The following is a 21,788-nucleotide window of genomic DNA, read 5'->3' on the forward strand; positions in this document are numbered from 1 at the left end:
TCTCATAGAAAGCCGCTTAGTATTTGTATCTGCTGAAGCTTTCTCCTGTCATTTTAGTAGTATTTCTCAAATTTAAGCATTCCACATAACTTCTGATATTTGAATGAGGGAAGTCTTGAAGTTTCACATCACTTTCTTGCTATTGTTGATTTGCGAGATTGCTGTAATAGGAGCTAACAATGTAGCCTACAAGCTTTTCAGTTGCACAAGAGTTCTTTAGTAAAAACTAATTTTGAAAGAAGCTTGAGTGAGGTTGTGATTTCATACAGGAATAAATAGGGCTTTTGTAGACATTATTTAGTTGACACTTTTCTTTTCATAGTGATACTGTATTTATACAGAGGTATGTAGTGACAAAGGAGCAAATAATGTATCCTAGTAATTATAAACATTTTTGTTTAAGCAGGCTTTTAATGGTTAAGCAAGGAATGTTTTTAATAAGATGTATGTTTTATCTGTTTTTTGACTTCTACATGATTTTAAATTAGTTTTATAATGTTTTAATGTGGTGATTTTAAATTGGTTTTAAAACTTTTTGTAAAATGTTTTTAACATCCTAGAAGCTGCCCGGGGTCTCGTCCTGGGAGAAAGGCAGCATATAAATATAGTAAAGAAATAAGTAAAATAGCTAGTTAGCTAGTGCTCACATGTTCAAAAATAAATATTGTTGCTATGTGGAACAGACAGTCTGAGTGCTCTGTGCAACTCGGAAATCTGCTAACTGAATTGTAAATGCTGATTATTTCTGCTAAAGGTTTGTTTTTTAAAAAAACCCTGTGAGTTTTCCTCTAGTAGGTAAAGGTAGTCCCTTGACATGAATGTCTAGTTGTAGCTGACTGTAGGGGGTGGTGTTCATCTCTGTTACTAAGCCAGGGTTATCCGAGGACTACTCTGGTGGTCATGTGGCCAGCATGACTGCACCAAAAGCTTTGTGCAGCTTTCCAAGGATACCTGCAGCCCCCCAATTTTAGGGTGGCACTGTCATTTTTTTTCAAACTTTGAAAAAGTGATCCCCCTGTCCCTGCATGTCATATTTTGTTTCTCCTTGACTTGGAAGTACTTTCCAAAGTGTAGCATGCTAAACAGATAGGATATTTTTCAACAGCAATGGAGTCCATACAACCTTTTGCTGCAGAAAGTGTCCTCAAAACTCAGAGGAGAAGGGCAAAATCCACTGTACAAGAGCTTTCCTACCTCAAGAAGTAAATGCTCTGGTTAGAGCTGCTGCAGGAAAATGAACCAGGCCTATTATCAGCTGCATAAATTGCATGGTACAGTAAAACCTGAACCCCATTAACAATATTGGCCTTTAACAATTTACCATGCAACCTCAGTCTTCTGTGTCTTAAAAGAAACATAGAAGTTAAAGCTGATGGCAGCAAAATCTGTGTTGTTCATGTTGACTTGTGAATCACTTTCTTTAAAGATAAATACCAGCATGACTATACTTTCATAACAAGTTCCTTTTTGATAAAGTGCACTGTCATTGCCTTGGTTTGAAGCTTTTCCAGTCATGCTCTCTCAATTAAAAAACATGACCTTCCTGCACAACACATGGGACTATTGTGCCTATGTGTGATAATCGTGGCAAATTATGAGTTTATTTTAAAAATATTTTATGTATTATGATTGATGGCTGATATTGCGCTAGTTTTAAGGGATCGTGAGTGCTCTTAATGAATACCAGTTCTCAGCTTCAAAGGAGGAAGGCAGGAAAGGCCTGCTCCTTATACCTTTTTGTGTGAGTTCACTTAACTACTGAGACAGAGGTCCACATTCTATCTTAAATTGGGAGGAATTGGGATAGGAGCTTGTGGAATTCATTAAGAATACGCCTAATTCAAGCACTGAAAATTGTTGTTTAGCAATTTAGGTACTATCACATTATGCTTTAATTTTTGTGTGGATTCGAATACTTTTCATGAGATGTATGATGTATTACCATTAATGGGCAGGTAAGCCAATTAAAAAGTGGTCTCAAAAAGCCCTTGACTGCAGCAGTTATTGTGACAATAATGTGTTTTGGTTATGCTAGTTTTGACACCTTTGATAGTGGGTGAGTGAAGCTTTGGTCAATATGTTACCCAAATAGCACATATAATCTTGTATGTAAACCAAACCCCACATGTGTACACTGTACAGATGTGATCCATGTACTGCCACAGCCAAGAAAAGTGCTTGTACTGGTACCTAGCTTCAGTGTTGATACCTATGAGAATACAGATGTCGTCCATTTTGATTATGGAGATTGGGTGATGCTGTTAATTGTTACAGATTAACCCCCCAGGTTTGCATAGCTGTGGCAAGGAAAGGCAGGGGAAATAAGTTGGTTCCAAATAATTTGTTCCCTTTAGTTCCTGCTTTCCTTTATGGCTGTTGTGCCTGCTGCTGTTTTACTTCTAGTGTCATTGGTTATGCCAGGGTGAGCCAGTGGATTCTGAATTCTGGGCCTCTCTCCACAGCAGGGTGAGTAATTGGGTTTTTGGCCTATAACTTGAAACAGACCCAGTCAGAAAAGCAACTAGTGATGGTTCATGGGAGGTATAATCCATAAATAACTGCAGTTGCCTGCCTTGCTCTATTAACATAACAACTCAAAGTATTTTCTCCACCTTATCTTGTTTTTCCTTCTAGCTCATTGCAAAGCAGTAAAACCATTTATCAGAAAAAAAGCTAGTGTTCAATAATTACAATGATTTATTCAGGCATATTATTCTTTCTTTCAAAAACAGAGATAGATGGACTTTCATACAGTAAACAAAATGCCACAATATTGGTTCTTCTGCAACACCCAGGATTTGCTGAAACTGTGTGTTTTTAGGTAAACCACTACTAAAGTCGCAGTGGTTATGGTGGAACATCAGTAATACTAAACTAGAAGAGGATATGAGCTGCATAAGTGGGCAAAGGAGAGCATTTGATGATTCAGCTCAGTGCTAGTAAACATAGTTAATCTACCATGGTACTTGTATTTTCAAGGACATGTGATTTGTACAGTAAATCAGGAGTGAGAATTATGTAGGCCTCCACACAGTAACTCCTATTGGCCATGCTGGCTACAGCTGCAGGGAGCTGCAGTTTATCAGCTTAGGGAAGATTGCTTCATTCCCACTCTTGCACTAAATTGTTAGGCACACTAGATGACTTTCCAGTTTTCTTTTGCAGCTTTAGTTTAGTGTGGTGTTTTAACAATTGTAATTACCAGTGATGAGTGGCAGTATTTAATTTTAAATCTTGTACCTTAACTCTGCACTTGGTTTGTGTGTGTGTGTGTGTGTGTGTGTGTGTTGAAAATGATGTATTTAATTTATATCCCACCCTTTCTCCTGGTGCCAATGCCTAGTACTGGTGAAGAAAGAAACGATGATTGAAAACAAAGTAAAATATGTTTGATTCCAAATGTGATTAAGCAGTGTGTCACTGCAAGGCAAATATAACTTTTTTATTTAAAAAGAAGAAGAAGACTCTGCACATTCTTAAATATAATTTAATTTTTAGTTGTTTGCCCTATATAATCAATTATACGTTCACCTCATATATAAGTCAAGGGTAGATTTGGGGGCCAGAATGCTGGATTTTGAAATGATCCGTGGATAAGTCAAGATTAATACCTAGGGGCGCGTAACATAACATGTAGAGGACGAAGCAAAGGAAAATGATGCTGAAGAACTTACAAAATTCCAGCAGGTGTAACTGTTTGTGTTTACTCCAAAGGCTGGATGAACGAGGAGGGAACTATGGTAAATGGTGGCTGTACAATATGTAGGAGAGATGATCTAACACAGGTGGAGCTAAGAAAATGCACATGTCTAAAAGAATGAAAAGTTAAAGAAAATGGTGATTGTTAGCGGTGATTATAACCTTTAACATTAATGCGATAACTTTGCCTGATTTTAACCCAGAAAAGCTGACATACATACACAGATGTCCTATTCAAATCTTTGAAGGGCTGGTTCCTCAGCACCAAAGGAAAAGTGCTAAACAGTTGCCACTGCTGTCATTTTCACACCCAGGCATTTTAAAAAGTCAGGAGCGGTGCCACAGCAGAGAGTAGAGGAGGTTGGTGGTTCTTTAGGTTGTCCCGGGACAGACTAAGCTCTTGCTTTTCACCACTCTACTTAGGGAAGGGGATGGTTTCTTTTTGATAAGGGGTTTTAAAATACAGTACTTTTATTGTCCCATGAATAATTCAACCCAGTTTATTGGGGGTCAATCTTTTAACTAAAAGTTCTAGACTTATGCATGAGTATATAATTATTTTTATGCTAGAATGGTCCTGTGGATAGGAAATGAGTTTGCAATTTAGCTAGGGCCCACATTAGGTAAAGTGTACAGCTGGATTAGTTCCAAGTATTCAGAATAAGTTGTTTTCTTTTTCATAACATCTATGTCGAATAAATTGCTGACAGTCTTAAATTTCCATTTGTGGTTTGGATACAGTGTATGTGGTTCTTGTCCACAGTCTTCAGCTTTCTATCCAGTGCTGAACTGATGTTATCAAATTCTGGATATCTTTTACCCCAGTATATTACTATTCATGCAAGCCAAATCTATTGCTGTGTGCCACAGTGTGACGTAAATATGAAATCTGTTTCAGACCCTTATGCAGGACTCCTTATGAGATTGGAATTGTGCAAGAGTAGGAATGTGTTATTTCCCCAGCATGGCCTTTTTGTCAATGCTGCACCCATCCATGCATTGAGCAGATGTCTCCAGTGGGCAGCCTGCTATACTCATATATGCTCTCTGGAGTTCCAGATAAGAGAGAGGGAAGAAGCCACACAGATTAGCAATCTCAGCCCCGTGAATGTGGAAAATCCACAAATGAAAAAGCATTATTCTTTTTACCTGAAGAACACCTCTCTAGGAATCTCCAGATTCTCTAGTGCAACTCTATAGTCAATATCTGCCAGATGTTGATCATAGAATCATGCGGGAGGATCTACAAATGCCTAGAGAAATGTTTTCTCTAGGAACTTCTAGCTTCTCCAGCAGAACTCTATGGTCAGCTTCTGACAGAGTTGCTCTGGAGGACCTAGAGATTCCTAGAGATAACATATTAATCAAAACCACAAATAATCAAATCCGTCAAAGTTGCAAATTTGGAGAGTCAACTGTATGAAGATAAGGGCACCTGAATAGGCAGGTAAAACTGTTAGTTAAGAGAGACACCTCTGGGTATCTTCCAGAGATATTTTCTTTTATTACTACCAGCTTTTCAGTATTGATTTAGGAATATTCTGTTTTTGGCTATGAATGATGCTGCCTCTATAGCTGCTACAGAATACCAGTATAACTTGACTAGATCTAGAAGATTCATAGAATTAATAGAATCATAGAATCAATATTGTTCTGTAAAAGAATCCTACCAATGCACCTGATGTGCAGACCTGATCTCTGAGACAGTTTATGGATGGCTAGAGTGACCTGAGTCAGGTGTACTGCTGAATCTGAACAATCATTCATCGATTGTTTGTGATTGTATGAATAAACAGCAGAAAAATATCTTCCACATGGTTGTTCTGGTTGGAGACAAATATCGTACTTAACCTCTCTTCAGGTTATTGCCTCAATGTATGGAGGACTGTATGGATAGTGGGGACATGGGCATGCCTGTAAATCCACTCTGGATATCTCTGTACAGTGGGCAGCATCAGAGACCTTCACGTGCTTAGGGTCTTGGAGGGTTTTATGACTGTATTTGACTGAACATAGTTATAGATCTCCTCTGATGACTGGAAACCGTGCCTTATTAGGATGCTTGATCATGGAAGGTCATCCCACTAGCCCTTTTTCAATTGAACCCTGAAAAGGTATTTGTTTTGTCAGAATTGGTTAACTGACAGCCCACAAACTAGGACCCTCACAATTTATTTGTCTGAATCACAGCAGTGTAGAGGTGTAATATGGCTCTGTCTAGCCAAATTGTCTTTGTGCAGATTAGCTGATTTGTTAAAATTGCCTCAGTGTTGCATATGTCTAGTCATCCATGACAGGTTCACTCCAGTCAATATACTGTATGCAAATTGTATGCAGTCTACTCACATAGGACCTTTATGTTCTCTTGCTGTTGTTTTCTTCAGCCTGGAGCATGTGCTAAATATAGGAAAGAGAAGTTGAAGTGTGTAGTGTCTCGGAAGATAATATTTGACAGCTTTTCTATACTTTCATGACTAGTAAATGAAATAATAATTAGCAAGAAAGATATATGTCGTTGCCACACTTTTAAAACTGACTCTTAAGTAGAGATGAATAAGCTTCCAGTCTCCCCTTGGATTAACGCGGATACTGCCCAAGTTTTTTGAGGTACATGCGAGGGAACCATGGGTAAATATGCAGAGTATTTTCCCTCACTGAAAATGCATTAAATTGGAACAAAATAGATTGTATGAGATGTGAACACTGTAGGGGTCAAGATCCAAGGGGAGTAGAAGGAGATTGTCTACTACAGAGAGAAATCCATTATTGGCTTCACCTCTACATTCTCCTATTTGCCCCTCTATCTTTTTATTCCTGCCTTATTTAATGTAATGATGTTCCATTAATTTCGGTACAGAATAAAGAAGTATAGGACAGAGTCTGTGGATGTGGGAGCTAACATTCCATATAGTCTAAAAGTTTCTGGGGAGAAAATATGTTTGAGTTGACCCTTATGAACAGCTCAGCCTCAGCCTTCAGAGATCATAGCAAATCTTGAATTAAACTAAACTGATTTTCTCCCTTTAATCAGGTGAGTCATTAGGATATACTGTACACGTCACTTTCTTTCAAGTGGTATCATAAGAGCAGTATTTGTGAAGGGCCTGATAGTAATGTTTTTCCCTGCCCCTCTGTTCTCCTGGCTACTGGTGACACTGCTCTACAGATTTGTCACTTGCCCCCATCCCCAGTTTTCTTACGGTGGAACCATTTTTAAAGTAATTGTGAGTAGCTTTGGCAAAATCAGGGCCAATGTTGGCTTCTATAGACATAACATTTGCTGTACAGTGCTAGTCTCTCAAACCCCATGTGAAGTTGACTATCAGTTTTCACTATTGGTGTTTTGGGAGATTGAAAGGATTTGGGGGGGGGGGGTAGTTTGTGCAAAATCTCTACTTGAGGAGGCATCAGAAACAGCAAATTACTGCTTTTTCACATCCTGCTGTTGTTGTTGTTGTTGTTGCTACTACTACTACTACTGAGAGTCTTCAGGCACTTTCAGGATAAACCCAGAGGCCACAGTAGTTTAACCTTGGCTACTTGTTTCTCAGCAGCTCCAGCAGCAATACTTAGGGGTGGGGTTTGATTATCATTCTCCTCCCATGGGCTTTGGGTGTTTGAAGTGTTATTGCAGGTCCCAGAAATTTCTTTTTATGAAATGGAAGAACTTTACTTTCATCTTTGCTTCTGTGTCTGGCAAACAAGCCCTAATGATTGTTCTCTCATCCTCTTGAAAGCCTTGGCATTGCCTGCATTATTCCCCAGATAATGTAGTACTGGAAAACAAAGTACAATTTAAGTGTGTGCTGTCTTCTGTCATAAACAGAGAGAGGACACTTTAGATGACTGAATATTCTGTGTCCTACATTCATCATCTCTGCACAGTTGATACATGCCTCAAATGATAGAATTGATGTGTTTTTGTAAGGAACAACTCACATTTAGATTGATATTGTGGATCTGCTTTGTACATATAAGGAGAACTTGGCATATATCTGGACATCCCCTAAAAGGTGACAGAGCAACTAATATTTAATGAATAAATTTTCCAAATAGATTTCTTAGGCCTTATTTGGAGTGGAAAATTCATCTGCCTGGATTATGGCCTGTATTCTGCAAAGGACTTAAGTATTTCTTTAAAATGTATACTGCTTGATGAGTTTCTAACCACTGACCAGCTGTTTTATATGCCTTTAATGGAAGGTATTATTGAATAACTATTCGCATGATGTTTGCAGTGTGGTGGCTTGATACAATTTTCTCTTTTTGTGGTGACACAGACCTCACCACAAACTTGGAAAAAAGCATATGAGGTCATCTAGCAAAGTATTCCTAAATTCCTTACACTGATGAGTCCAAAGCTTTTAAAAACAAAATCCTTTGGCAAAAGAATACTTCCTCTGACTATTTGCTTCCCACCTCTTCTTTTAAACCTCATTTTAAGGCCTGTTGTATGACTCTTATTCTTAGCATGCTTTTGTGTGGAATGTAATGTGTTGGGGTGGTCTGAGACTAAGAAATTCTCAGCCCACCATCAAATCTATGGACATCTACTTTGGGAAGTGATGGACATGTATGCATCGTTTTGTTCTGCTGGCATGGCATTAATTTAAAAGCATACTTTCCAAACACTGAACTCATTCTGGGAAGCTGTGGCTGTTAGGTGGGTGATCTGGTTTCTTTGTTTTGTCCTCCGCCATATTCCTCATGTGCAGCACATGTTGAGTTGTTTCGTTAAACATAAAGTGATTTTTATTCAGTCATTTTAATATATTTGGGATTACATAGAAAGTTTATAGAGTAACTTCCTGGTGTTTTTGTACTTTTTATTGTATAACATATACGTAGTACTGTTAAAAAGCAGCCAGAGGGGGACCAGGTGAGTGGGTAAGAGGAGAGGTGAACAACTCACTGCAGTAAGGGAGGTTTCCATCCTGCCTAAAGGAGTCTGTAATGAGGCTGTTACCAAAAAGGACCCCCACTGTTCTGAATAACTATCGGCTAGTCTCTAATATCCCCTTTTTGGCCAAGGTCTTGGAGCACGAGGTGCCCTCTGAGGGTGAGATGAATTATCTAGAGCCGTTTTAATATGGCTTTGGGCCTGGTTGAGGGATGGAGACAACTTTAGTCAATTTGGTGAATGACCTACGCAGAGAACTGAACAAGGGCAGTGTGTCCCTATCAGTTCTGCTGGACTTCTCCATGGCTTTTGGTACCATCAACCATGGTACTCTTTTGGGCTGCCTCTCTGTGATGGGAATTTGAGTCACAATTATGTAGTGATTCTGCTCTTTCTTGAAGGGGTGAACTCAGGTGGTGCTTGGGGACTCCTGTTCACTTCCCTGGTTGTTGTCTTTTGGGATCCCACAGGGTTCTTCCCCCCCCCCCCCTTCTATTGTGTTTAACATGAAACCACAGGGAGACATCACCTGGAGATTTGTGCTTGGTGTCATCAATATACAGATGATACTCAAGTATATATCTCTTTCCCATCTGATTCCAAGGAGGTTGTTTTGATACTGAATGAATTTTTGTTATCAATAGTGGTCTGGATGAGGGCAAACAAATTGAAATGTTGTCTTGACAAGACAGGTGCTCCTGGTCAGTCAAAAGGCAGATCAGGGAATAGAGACTTTGCCTGTACTGGATGGGGTTACACTCCCCTTGAAATCTCAGGCTTACAGCTTGGTTGTTCTCCTGGATTCAGCTCTGAGCCTGGATGCCCAGGTTTCAGCAGCTGCCCAGAGTGCATTTGCACAGTTAAAACTAGTGTGACAGTTGCACCTGCTCCTTGAGATGTCACCTCTGGCTATTGATTACATTCCAGTTGGAGTACTGTAATACATTCTATGTGGGGCTCGGTTTAGGTCCAGAAAGACTGTTTCTCTCCATATGAACCTGCCAGAACACTAGGTTTTCCAAGGAAAGGCTTTCTTTTGGTCCCACCACCATCACAATCTTGCTTGGTGAGGACATGAGGGAGAGTGGAACTCCTCTGGAACTCTCTTTGATGAAAGGCTAGGCTGACTCCCTGCATGGTCTTCTTTTGCTGCCTGGCAAAAACTTATTTTCAGGCAGGTTTTAAATATATAATTGTACCTAGGGAGGCTTTTTATTGGGGTGTTGGCTTTTGTATGTTTGTAATGGTTTTATACTTTAGATTGTAAGCCTGAAGGCAGGGAACCGTCTGACTAAAAAATTTATGTACAGCGCTGTGTAAACTTACAGCGCTTTATAAATAAAGGTTAATAATAATAATAATAATAATATACTTTTAGCATGTTTTAATGATTTTATATTTTATATTTTTATTGTCATATTGATGTAATATAGTATCATAGCCTTGGAAGAGACCACAAGGGCCATCTAGTCCAACCCCCTGCCGTGCAGAAAATCACAATCAAAGCCTCCCCAACAGATGGCCATCCAGCCTCTGCTTAAGGCCCTCCAGAAGGAGACTCCATCACACTCTGAGGGAGTGTCTTCCACTGTCAAACAGCTCTTACTATCAGGACGTTCCTTCTAATGTTAAGATGGAATCTCTTTTCCTGTAGCTTGCATCCATTGTTCCGGGTCCTATTCTCTGGAGCAGCAGAAAACTAGCTTGCTCCATCCTCAATGTGACACCCCTTCAAATACTTAAACAGGGCTATCATATCACCTCTTAGCCATCTCTATTCCAGGCTAAACATACCCAGCTCCCTAAGTCTTTCCTCATAAGGCATGGTTTCCAGGTTTTAATTCTGTTTTAAAGTTGTACATTTTTTATCTTTTGTGAGCCGCCTTGAGTCCAATTTAGAAGAAAGGCAGCATATAAAATAAATAAAGAGCAGTAGGTAATTAAATGATCCTGATTGCTTTATAATAGAGCAACATATCTTTCCGTAAATCCTGCAGAACAAACTCACTTTTGCAACCCTTTATAATGTAGTGAATAACTGCAGATTAGTTTTCTTAAAGACTATCTGATCTGAATTGGGTGCCAGTGTTTAGTCAGGATCTCTTATCTACCCTAGATGGTATAATCTTCATACTGAAGCCAAATAAATCCTAGTATTCTAAACAGTGAGTGTTTGCTGTCTAAGCCTTTCAGCATGGAAATGTTATGTCTCTTCTGGTGTAATAATACTGTCCCTTTTACAGTTAGCAGAAGAGGCCTGTAATTGCTTCCAAATGTTCAGCTGGAACTCTGCTAAAGTCCCTGTATTCCTTTATTTCACGAAATGCAAAGCTGGCTCTTTTTGACAAGTCATTTCAGTATGGCTGAACAAGTCCCTAATTTTGTTTTATGATCCTTCCCCTCACAGTCTCCACCCTCTACTTAGTATCTTGGATCATAAGGAAAACATTTCCCAAGCCAGATAAAAACACAAGAATGCTGTTTGTGTTTCTTATGCTTTTTTATGACTGATGTAATTATTGTTGTAATTGATGCTAGACCTAAAGAATTAACAGTAATGTTTTATATCAACATTATCTTTTCCATGTGGACTGCTGGAGGGGCATAGCCTCTGTTTCCAGATCTTGTAGCTAAGTCTGCTTCCAGCAGTGAAAGTTTATTTTGTTTTCTGGTTGAAAAGTGGGGATGGGGGTCAGGGGTGTTATGAGTGTAAATAGCACTCTAGGCAGTTTGTGGGGCATCTGGGGTTATCTGTGTCTACTTTTTAAAATGGAAGAAAGGTTGGAGAGCACAAAAAGGGGTTGATGGCATATGGGTATGATAGATGGGTCTGTTTTCTTCACCTAGGCTGTAGCTAAGGCTTTTCTTCCCATAGCCATCTCTTAGACAGTCTTTCTGTCACAAATAAGCTTTAGGCTGCTATTTGTCCTCCCCAGCCCCATATTCTTGTTGTAGTAAACTGCATTTTTCATTTTCTGAGGTGCAAATATTAATATCTTGACTTAACCCTATAGTATGAAGAAGCCTCATAGCCAAACATGCATTTGGGTCACTTTTCCCTTCACATGAGAATGCAGTCCAGTCTGTAAGTTTTCTTACAAGGTTTGTTTTGCATTTCATCTCATCTAGGGAACTATGGCTAATAACATCAGAACAAGCCAGGACATTGAACCATGATGAGTGTGTTATGTAGCCATTAACCATTGTTTCCCAATTCAGATGAAATGGGAAAAGAAAACTAGTGAAATACTTACTGGCAAGCTCATTGCACAAAGTTAAGAACAAAGTGACAGTGTGTGCCTGGCCATAATGCTTGCTCATATCTAGCCTTATTAAGCTGAAATATGTCTAAACTTAAAATTCCTCTATAATAGGAGAGAGCCAAAGTGAGCTTGTACTGCTGAATCTCCTATGCTGTTCCTGTATTCCTTTTGAGTTTGTCAGACTACCTCTGGATTTGTCTGAGCTGCATAGATTTAAATCCTTCAAATGCCTTATGCAACCCACTATTTTGGTAGTTCCAGACTTGCTAGCATTCTATCTAGCCTGCTTTGAAAGAATAATAACAGCACTGAAGAGGAACATGGAAGATCTTCCTGGCTACGTCGGCTTATTTGGCTTTTGGAAAGCTGAACAGATTTTTTTTGTAATAGAATACAGTTATATCTGTTCTTAATTGCCACTGGTATCATTTATGCAGTCTTCAGACTTGGGGATAGTCTGTATATGTAGTTGCTGTTGGATGGTGTTGCATGCTTTCCGTAAAACAATATGTATAACCTCTGGCATGTTTTCCCCCCTTAAGGGTCAATTTCAGTGTGGGCATTGTATCCATTACTGGACCAGTTCCCATACTTACATCGTCACAATTCCCATACCAACGCTTCATTTTGTTGGGTTCATGTTGTTAAGTGAAAGATCATCCCATGGGCTTGATCTGAACTTTATACTCAATTTTGACCACAGGTTCAACTTTGAACAGTTTGCCTAGATGACTTTCTGAAATCTGAGATGAAGAATTTTATTCTATTTGTGATGGATTCAGTACATTGCTTTTACAAGTTTGTGAAGGTGACCAATGGATTTCAACTAGAAAACTACTAATTTTAATGGACAAAATAGAGCTATCACTTGTTAAAGCCTTCCTTATGGAGTAAAATGCTTAAATGATTAAAATCCTTATGAATTAAAATGTTTAATGAGTTAGTATTGTCCCCAAAGAGATCACATTGTGTACAGGTGGATTCAGAATATAAAATATGGTAAAGAAAAAAACAGTTACACTTCTGGGAGTAGTGCTGTCTGTTACTAAAACAGTCTCGTTTTAGTTGGTGAAGTCCTAGTTTCAGCATCATCAACAACTTTTTTAAAGTGCCTTTTTTATATTCTCTTATGCTACTGACCTAAAAACACATTTATTTCTTCATATGTTTTGGGTGACAAGAGGAACCTAATACTAACCTGTTGCACAAATATTTTTTGCATTGTACTTTAAAAATGATGGTCTTTTAAATCACCCTTCCAAATCTTCCTAGTGTTGTTCCACTTCTGAGAGAGTCCATTGGAATTTTGATGCAGCGAACTCCTCCCTCGTTGGAAGGGGCTCTGCCTCAGTGCTATCAAAGGGTAAGTTCATCTCCTTCCATTTAAAATACACTCCTAGATTACAGAGCTGCCAAAATTTATAATATGAAGGATACTCCCTTGAAATATACATTTCAAGGGAATACATTTTCTTAACAAGTGACAAAAAAAGTGTCATCCCAGAACAAATTGAATGACCTGATTACACATTATACATTTTAACACTTTTTACACTTTAAAATATAGCTGTTTTAACTTTTAAAATTATTTGTTTATATTTTATATTATACATTTTAATGGCTTTGTAGTGTTTTGAAATTGTATTGTTTTAAATTTGTTGTTCGCTGCCTTGAGTCCCTATGTAGGAGAAAGGTGAAATATAAATAAATAAATAATAATAATAATTTTGATTTGTGATCTTGCATACAGTAATTTCTATAATGTAGGATACTTGATGTTTATAATGTGCATTGAATAAATCCAGGAACACTTGCCAATTCTGTGCTTTCTATTGCTTTTAGCAGTAGTGTCTAGTATTTTTTTTTTTAGTCACTTGTACTGGATAGCCCAGACAATAACAGTGATGTGCTGTGGGATGGAGAGATTACGAAATGGTTGTGGATGATAAAACCATTCAGTGTTTTGTGTCCTGTATCTGAATCTTGAGAATACCTGCAATACCAATAAGTACTGGGAAAGAATATCAATGCCCTTTATTGCAGCATTCTAATTTGCCAGTTTTAAATATTTGACCGCCTTCTGTACACCTAAATCACTAATGTACACAATTTAAATGTTCTCAGGTATAAGTACTGAGACACTTGTCCATTTTAAGAGATTATATGGTTCCTATTTCTGTTAGCCAAAACAATCATGGGAAGATCACTTTTCAAAAATGAGGTAATGTAATACCTCATGTGTGTAATACAAAGTTTGTGTACACTCAGCCATTGGAAAGCAAAGGTTGACACTATCTCAGCTACTTGTGAGACGTTTTAGAATTTGGAGAATTTCAGGTTTTGGAATTCTGGATAAAGGATACTCAACCTGTATTGCCAATTTACATAAGCCAAGAAGACCATAATTGAGTTATATTCACTCTAACAGCATGAAATGTCTTTTAGGTCCAAAACACACTGCAGAAATAATCCAGTTTGAGACTGCTTTAACTACCTGAGCTGAATGCTAGAAAATCCTGGAAACTGTATGTTTGTGAGAGATTTTGCCTTCTCTGTCAGAGAGTTCTGGTGCCACAATAAACTACAATTTCCAGGATTCCCTAGCACTGAGCCAGGGCAGTTAAAGAGGTCTCAAACTGGATTATTTCTGCAGTATGTTTTGGACCTTAGACGATGGAATCATGTAGCACTCCAGAGTGCAGTTTACAACATTCCTTCCCATTGGTTAAGCTGGTTAAGACTGAAGGTAGCTAGCAATCCAACAACATGATTTCCACACACGATTGGGATTATATGGATTTAATATCTGTTTTTTGAAGAGAAGTTGAAGAAATGGCTCTTTTCGCAGAAGGAAGTACATGCATGTATGTTGCATCTTGGTGTGGCTCTTTTAGACAATTGATTTTAAAAATCCATTTTAAACTAAAAAAGAATGCTACAACACCACCTTTCTATTTTAGGTTCAGCAGTTGCAAGGAGTTTACAGTCTACATGATCCTCATTTCTGGACCCTTTGTACTGATGTTTACATAGGGACTCTGAAACTGTTTGTAGCTCCAGATGCTGATGCAAAATGGATTCTAAGCCAAACTCACAACATTTTTACGCAGGTATGTTATATATGTTCACTGTTACTGCATATATATTAATGCTTCTGAAAGCAAAGGAATTTTTAGTGGAACGATTAAGGAATTGTAGAATCATAGAGTTGGAAGATACCTCAAGGGCCATCCAGCCTGTTTAAAGACCTCCAAAGAAGGAGACTCCACCACTCTCCAGGGGCAGCGTGTTCCACTGTTGAACAGCTCTTACTGTCAGGTAGTTCCTCCTAATGTTTAGGAGGAATTTCTGTTCCTGGACTTTGAATCCATTGCTCCGGGTCCTGTTCTCTGGAGCAGCAGAAAACAATTTTTCTCCATCCTCAGTATCGTATCCCTTCAAACACTAGTCCTGTTTGACTATTATATCACCTCTTAACCTTCTCTTTTCCAGGCTAAACTCACACAGTTCCTTAGGTTGTTCTTTATAGGCCATTGTACCCATATCTTTCAACAAGGAATAACAATACAAGTCTACTGTATTTTAGTGCATGATGAACAACTGTAGTGGGTGCCAGGTCTCCCCCCTCGTCCTGTGGGCTGCAATGCAGTCTTGACTAGAATTGTAACTATAATTTACTTTCAGTTGTCATCCTTGGGTTTCTTGGCTAGGGTCTTTTTTTAGTGCGTGGGGCAGGAGGAATTAAACATAACCTACCATTCTTGGCCATGTAAGGGTAGAAAATGCCATACTTTGGTGGTCTGAGAGCTTTAGGATGGAGTCTGAACAAAAATAAAGAAGTTCCTAGGTGATTTGCATGGTTCCTGACCCTATTTTACAGTCCCCCAAAACCTGAGGTTGACTTGTAAGCTTATCCTTAAAATCTGAAGAAACTTAGAAAAGTCTAGTCTTTTATTCCTAGAAACATATTCCTTAGAATTATGTTTTTCAAAGATCTATCATTTCCCTGCCCTACTTGAAGGATATCCTAGGTTTCTATAGAAAACCTGATTATTGGTGTGTAGAACAGGGTGAGTCTCATCTTATTCTTGCCCTGAACCTTGAAGTCTATATACAAATAACTAAACTACCTTACTTTTTTAAAAACTCACAAGTGACATCCTAATCTTGATGCTCTTCACAGTTGACAGTGTAGATGTGTTTTGTACTTTGTTATACTTGAGGAATTCCAAAGTCCAAGAAGGAAAATGAGAAGGAACCACCAGTCACTTGGCATTTCATTGTTGTTTCTAAGAACTCCCTTGTGGTTTTGGATACCAAATGCTGCAGTGAATCACAGAGGCAATCACTTTTATGCATATACTGACTTTTGATTCAAAGAATCTATCACATATCACATATGTTCTGTTACTGCACATCAACCTGCCAAAACATGAGATATGAACATTTCTCTCTGGAATATTAGTTGTGTTGCATTCTAGGTAGCTGCACGTTCCCACAGCTAAGAGCTTTAAGCCAATAAAGAAACAATTAACTCGTGGAGAATGTATCTTAGCACTAGAAAGCCTTCATTTCATCAAGCTGTTGGCACCCTATGTTCTCTGCAGGGTGGCTGTCTGAACTCCAAATCAATTGGAGTACCTGACTGCTTGAGCCACAATGTGTCCCATGTCAAATTGTGTGTGAGATTTGTGATTTGCTCTCCTGACACTTCACAGTAATGGGGGTTATTTTGGTGGAATAATAATAATAATAATAATAATAATAATAATAATTTCTTTTTAAGGCAAAGAACTTTTATGCTGTGCATTTGGGGTGGACCTATTTATTAATAAATAACTTTGTAATTTAAATTTGTTCAGGTATTTCAGTTTAGTTTTTGAGATAGCCAAATGTTTGAATAATGTTTATTGGTCCAAATTTTAAATTGTTCCAACTGATCCCATTGTAAACTGGTCAGGGTTTCTGTGATGCTATAGGACAGGATAGAAATATTTTGGTGATATTGGAGCAGGTTTGCAAGGCAGTTCTAAAACTACCTCTCTGATCTACAATCTTATGAATACCCTACATAGCTAGTGGCATGGCCACTGGGTGTTATCATTTAAAATTTCCAAATCATTCCCTTCTACATTTTTCTGGTATTTGAAATGGCTATATATACACACATCCTCACATTTATTTTCTGATGTGGCTCTTTCTTATATTTGCAGGCTGGAGTAAGACAGCTATATGTACAGATTGACTTTGCCGCTATGTAGCAAATACCTTGGACGTTCCCTTTGGACCAAAGTTTTTTTAGTGCTGTTGTGATTTAAAACAATGTACTTTCTTTGGTACAGAGACTCTTTTTCTCTGCAATTGTCCAAAATGGAATACACTGCAGCCTTTTGGCTAGATGAAGAGAATATTGAAAGGACACCATCCTGGACTACTCAGGCTTGACTTTGAGCCCCAAACTTTTGTGGATTATTTGCCACATTTGTTCCTGAAGCAAATGTAATAATAATGTGGTATTGCAATCATTGGTTATACTTTTTGTGAAGCTCCTGAAGTTACTGCTCATTCCCATGAAGCCAGTGTTGTGCAGGGAGGGTGTTTGGGTAAAAAGAAAACAATAATTCTGTTCAAAATGTCACAGTGCTTGACATTCTACAATGTAACTGTATGTAAGACTGTTTGTACTTTGCAAACTTTATGAACCAAACCATATTGGGTTTTCAGAGTGCCTTTATATCAAAATATCTGTCAGCAGATATGAAACATCGGGGATTTTTATTAATTTTTGTGGCTACTACTTGTACCCAGTAGGATTCTTGCTTGCGACTGGTGTGATTGTGTAACTGCATAATGGTATATGTTGAATAACCTCTTAACTGTTACATTTTGAACTTCCATGGAGGTAACTCTTCAATTTTACAATACAAATGTAAAATGATTACAAAAACCTTGTTTACAAAATGTTCTGACTACCATAAAGTGAGAGAGCGAGCCAGCGAGTGTGGTTTGAGCATTGGATTACAATTCTGGAGACTAGGGTTAAAATCTCTGCTTGGCCACGGAAACCCAAGGGTGACCTTGGGCAAGTCACACTTTCACAGCTACAGAGGAAAGCAAAGGCAACCCTCCTCTGAACAAGTCTTGGCAGGAACACCCCATGATACGTCCAGTTTAGGATTGTCATAAGTTGGAAATGACTTGAAGGCAAACAGCAACAAAGTACAGGAAAACCTGCAGGAATGTTATGTTCTCACTTCATATCTCCTATTTTTCTTCTGTTGTTGTCTGCAAAATTGTTGCAAGTTTTTACGAAGCATTTGAAAAGGAAAGTTGCTTTCATATATTCCCATCTCGGGTTTGTCACCTGATTTGGTAGATTTACTTTAACAGGGGAATGAAGGTTTTTATATGCTAGTCAACAGATTATCTGCGGCTTTATTACAGATTTCACATTCATAATTAATATTTAGAAGTAATTCAGTTTTAAGATCTTATTAATATTAAACCAGAATATTCCTTCAGAAATCCCACAAGTATATGCAATGAAATCCATCCGTTTTTATGCTCATTATTATGTAAAATAAATGGCTTCGCTGATCATTACCCCATATTTAAAATTTGAGTTTGTAGTACATTTTTAAAGGGCCCCTAAAGTTTTTCAGGAAAATCTTATGACAGTTAATTACCAGGGCCAGTATTTTAATGAATTATGTATAGTTCAGCCAATTTTGGTTTTAAAGCCATCATCTTCCACTTTCTGTCTTAATGAAGTTCTTTGTAGGCACCATAAGGGGTAATGTTTTGTGGGTATATATGAAAGGACTAGTGAGAAGGTTTCCCTAAGTGTCACTTAAAGGACATTTCAAACAAAATAACAGACCTGTTAATGCATCTCTTTGATCAAAACTGAAATATTGTATATACTCATTATAAGTCTAGAAATTTTAGTCCAAAAATTTAGCCCAAAAAACCTATGTCGACTTAGCCTGGTGAAAGGCAAGAGTGCAATCTGTCCTGGAAGCACTGACCTCCCTCTGCTCTCTCTTCCATCCAGCCTTTAATGTGAGCCAAAACAGTTATGCCTGCCAGAAATTTGTAGGTTCTTTGGCATTGTTTTCCTTTGCTTCGTCCTTTAGATCCTTTATTGCAATACCCTGGACCCATCCAAGGGTCATGTCAATCCATAATTTTGCCCTCAAAAGCTGCCCTCAACTTATACATGAGGTCAACTTAAAGTCGAGTATATACGGTATTTTGTAGGAAGTGTTCTTTCTTTTTACTGACCAACCCCCCCCCCCCCCCCCCAAAATACTGGTCAGATTAATAGAACTCACTCATCCATCCACCCATCCATGCCATTTGCATGAATGTTTAATGATGTTAATGCTGGTGCTGACAGAAACTGTTTTCCCAATATACAGTTATTAATTTTAAGTGGAGAAAGAAAACTTAATTACTTAAATGTTGGGTAGGCATCAGAAATGCCCAAAACAGAAGTGCACCTTTTCAGTTGAAAAGGGCTGTAATGTGGAACTTCTGTTTGTACTGGAATTAAGCTTTCTTCTAATATTTAAAACTCTTGTTGGTTCTTATGTAATCTGTTGTTCGATGTTTGAGTTGTAATCTGTGCTTTCTTTTACTTAATTAATTTAGAAATGCAAAATTTCTGATACAAAATACAGGCTCCAGAGATAGGTTTTGGGCCCTTGCATTTTTATAGCAACGTATCTGGCTTAGTACCATGTCAAAACAGGCATTGTGAAGTGCAGTGTAGTGCAGAACAACTGCCATTGGCATGTATTATGGGAAATGCTTGTGCCACCCTTCAAGTACAATAGTAAACTAATTTTTCCCTCTACATAAAGATAACTTGGCTTTTACTTGCTTACAAGTAAAACTTTATAAAACCAGTCCCTTTTTTAAAAATGTGAACAGACCATGTCACAACTTTGCTTTTACATTATAAGATGAAAGTTACTATGACTTGTATCAGCAGCGGTCTGGCTGACCATGAAAGACTGGAATCTTTTAAATAGTGTTAATTACTAAAAGGCTCAACCTTTTTTTCAAGTAGTCCTTTACAGTTGCTAACTACTTTCTGTCCTGTGACAAATACTTAACCTTGTAAAATCATATTTGCCAAACATGTGGCTTTGAAACTTCCTTTGACCTAACTTTGGCACCAGAGATTAAACTGATTAAACCACTTTAGATTCTGTGCAACAGGGAGCATACTCAGTAAACAAAGGTGAAAATTTGCCTCTCTTCATGCTATTATCCTCAGTTTAGGGGACATAGTCTATTAAAGTTGATTCTTAGTGTCAACCAAACTTGGTATAAGACATAAAGTAAAAGTGCCCTTTTATATTCTGTGTTCTGAGATTGATGCGTGGTACTTAATCATAGGGTTGGGCCAATTTCTCAGTAGTTCTTCATAGGGTAAGTGCTGCTGTAGATGGTAGCAACATTAGTACCCGGTGTGTTCTCATGTCTGAAGCTCAAGCAGTAAAAAGGATAATACTTAAAAGAAATGTCTGTGATGGCATTAAGGTACTGGAAGTCTTTGTTAATAAATGAAGCTTTGTGGTACATACAGTCTAAGTTTTATAACAGAAGTTGTGACCACCAGAGGTTCTGGGAATTACATTGGTCTCCTGTGAGCTTCAGATGGCTGTCTCTCACCATTTTTTAATTTTTAAAATTATTTTAAAAAATAAAAACACCCCTCTGCAGGTGTCAGAAGCATTTTCACCATGTTCATTGCTCATCTTGCATGTTTTAGGACAAGGAAAGAGTGGCTCAAAGGCATGCCCCCATTATTTTTAATTCTCCAAAATGCTCCCACTGAACAACTGCACTCGATTTTGGGGGCACTGCTGGGCCATTTGAGTCCCAGGAGTTATCTTTTCAAGGTGATTTCTGGGCCACTTCCTGTGAGTGACAAAAAAAGCCTTTCTTTTGCCTTAAGTGGCCCCAGGCCAAAAATGTGTCACAAATCCTTCATGCCCTCAGGAGTCAAACAACATTCTTCAAAAATATTATTTTCAAGGGGGTGGTACAACTCTACAAGGTTTTCTGGCTGGTCAGTGTGATCCTCTCAACTTCCCTTCACCTGTTTTAAGTCTGGAAACAAGAGGTTTGTTTAAAACAATCAAATCAATTTGGTGAGTTGTCTCAGTCTTCCCAAACAGCACACCTCTTTTCTGCAATAGCTGAAAGGATTAAGATTGAAGAATGGATGCTAACAGAGGAGCAGATATGCAGCAAATGAGGTAGTCACTTAAAATGTAGTTAGTTTGGGACTCGGATTTTTGGATTGGAATGCAGTAAAAATGAAATTTATGATTATGTTTTGAGGGGAAATTACAGTGCTGCTTCATTTTTTCTCTCCAAACATAGCTGATTTGGATAAGACCAATGGATTTCTGTATGTGTTGTCTAATTTATATTATGTTCTTGAATTCAGTTAAACACATGCATTTTTTCTGGAAAAAAATATTTATTTTCTATATAGGTTTTCTCACATTCCCGCAGCTTCACCTGTTTTGTATTCTGACCTGATCTTCTGTCTTTTTACAATCGCTTTTCACCTTGTAAACCAGGGATTGGAAATATGTGTTTCTCCAGTTGTTGTTCGGACGTAACATGTATACTTCACTGTAAAATCCCTCATCTTTGGCTATGATCTCTAAGCCTGGTTAGAGCTGTAGCGCAATTACATCTGGAGGGTTTCATGTTCCCCATTCCACTGCCAGATTAAATGTCACCAGGGACCACCACATGCCAAAAACTCTGGTTTGAAATGAAAATACTTGTACAGATATGAAATACATTTTTCTATTTATAGTGACTATCACCTCCTTTTTGGTTTGGACCCAAGTCTCTGTGTAAATTGCTCAAAAGAAGCAGTGCTAGTATATTTCACA

General features: G+C 38.2%; 2 protein-coding genes across 4 annotated transcripts in view; one reads left to right on the top strand and one right to left on the bottom strand.

The window, feature by feature from the left end:
* LOC149316535 (zinc transporter 7) overlaps window positions 1-21,373 on the top strand; it is a 40,586-nt gene extending 19,213 nt beyond the window's left edge. For both annotated transcript variants that reach the window (XM_089515769.1, XM_089515770.1), the window contains 3 exons: window positions 13,135-13,225; window positions 14,823-14,972; window positions 17,076-21,373. In XM_089515769.1, coding sequence (XP_089371895.1) covers window positions 13,135-13,225; window positions 14,823-14,972; window positions 17,076-17,123 — 289 coding nt within the window. In that variant the 3' untranslated portion in view covers window positions 17,124-21,373. The remainder of the gene's footprint in view (window positions 1-13,134; window positions 13,226-14,822; window positions 14,973-17,075) is intronic.
* The window catches only part of LOC149316536 (diphthine methyl ester synthase-like), a 52,709-nt gene continuing 34,431 nt past the window's right edge, over window positions 3,511-21,788 (bottom strand). The window contains exons 8-9 of one of the 2 annotated variants that reach the window (XM_089515781.1): window positions 6,046-6,096; window positions 3,511-3,809 (exon numbers count right to left, since the gene is read on the bottom strand). In XM_089515781.1, coding sequence (XP_089371907.1) covers window positions 3,704-3,809; window positions 6,046-6,096 — 157 coding nt within the window. In that variant the 3' untranslated portion in view covers window positions 3,511-3,703. The remainder of the gene's footprint in view (window positions 3,810-6,045; window positions 6,097-21,788) is intronic. The other variant, XM_089515783.1, reaches the window with a different exon arrangement.

Source organism: Sceloporus occidentalis, unplaced genomic scaffold, assembly GCF_023333645.1.
Source record: "Sceloporus occidentalis isolate IW3139 unplaced genomic scaffold, rSceOcc1.0.p SCAF_3, whole genome shotgun sequence".
In the NCBI taxonomy this organism is placed as follows: domain Eukaryota; kingdom Metazoa; phylum Chordata; class Lepidosauria; order Squamata; family Phrynosomatidae; genus Sceloporus; species Sceloporus occidentalis.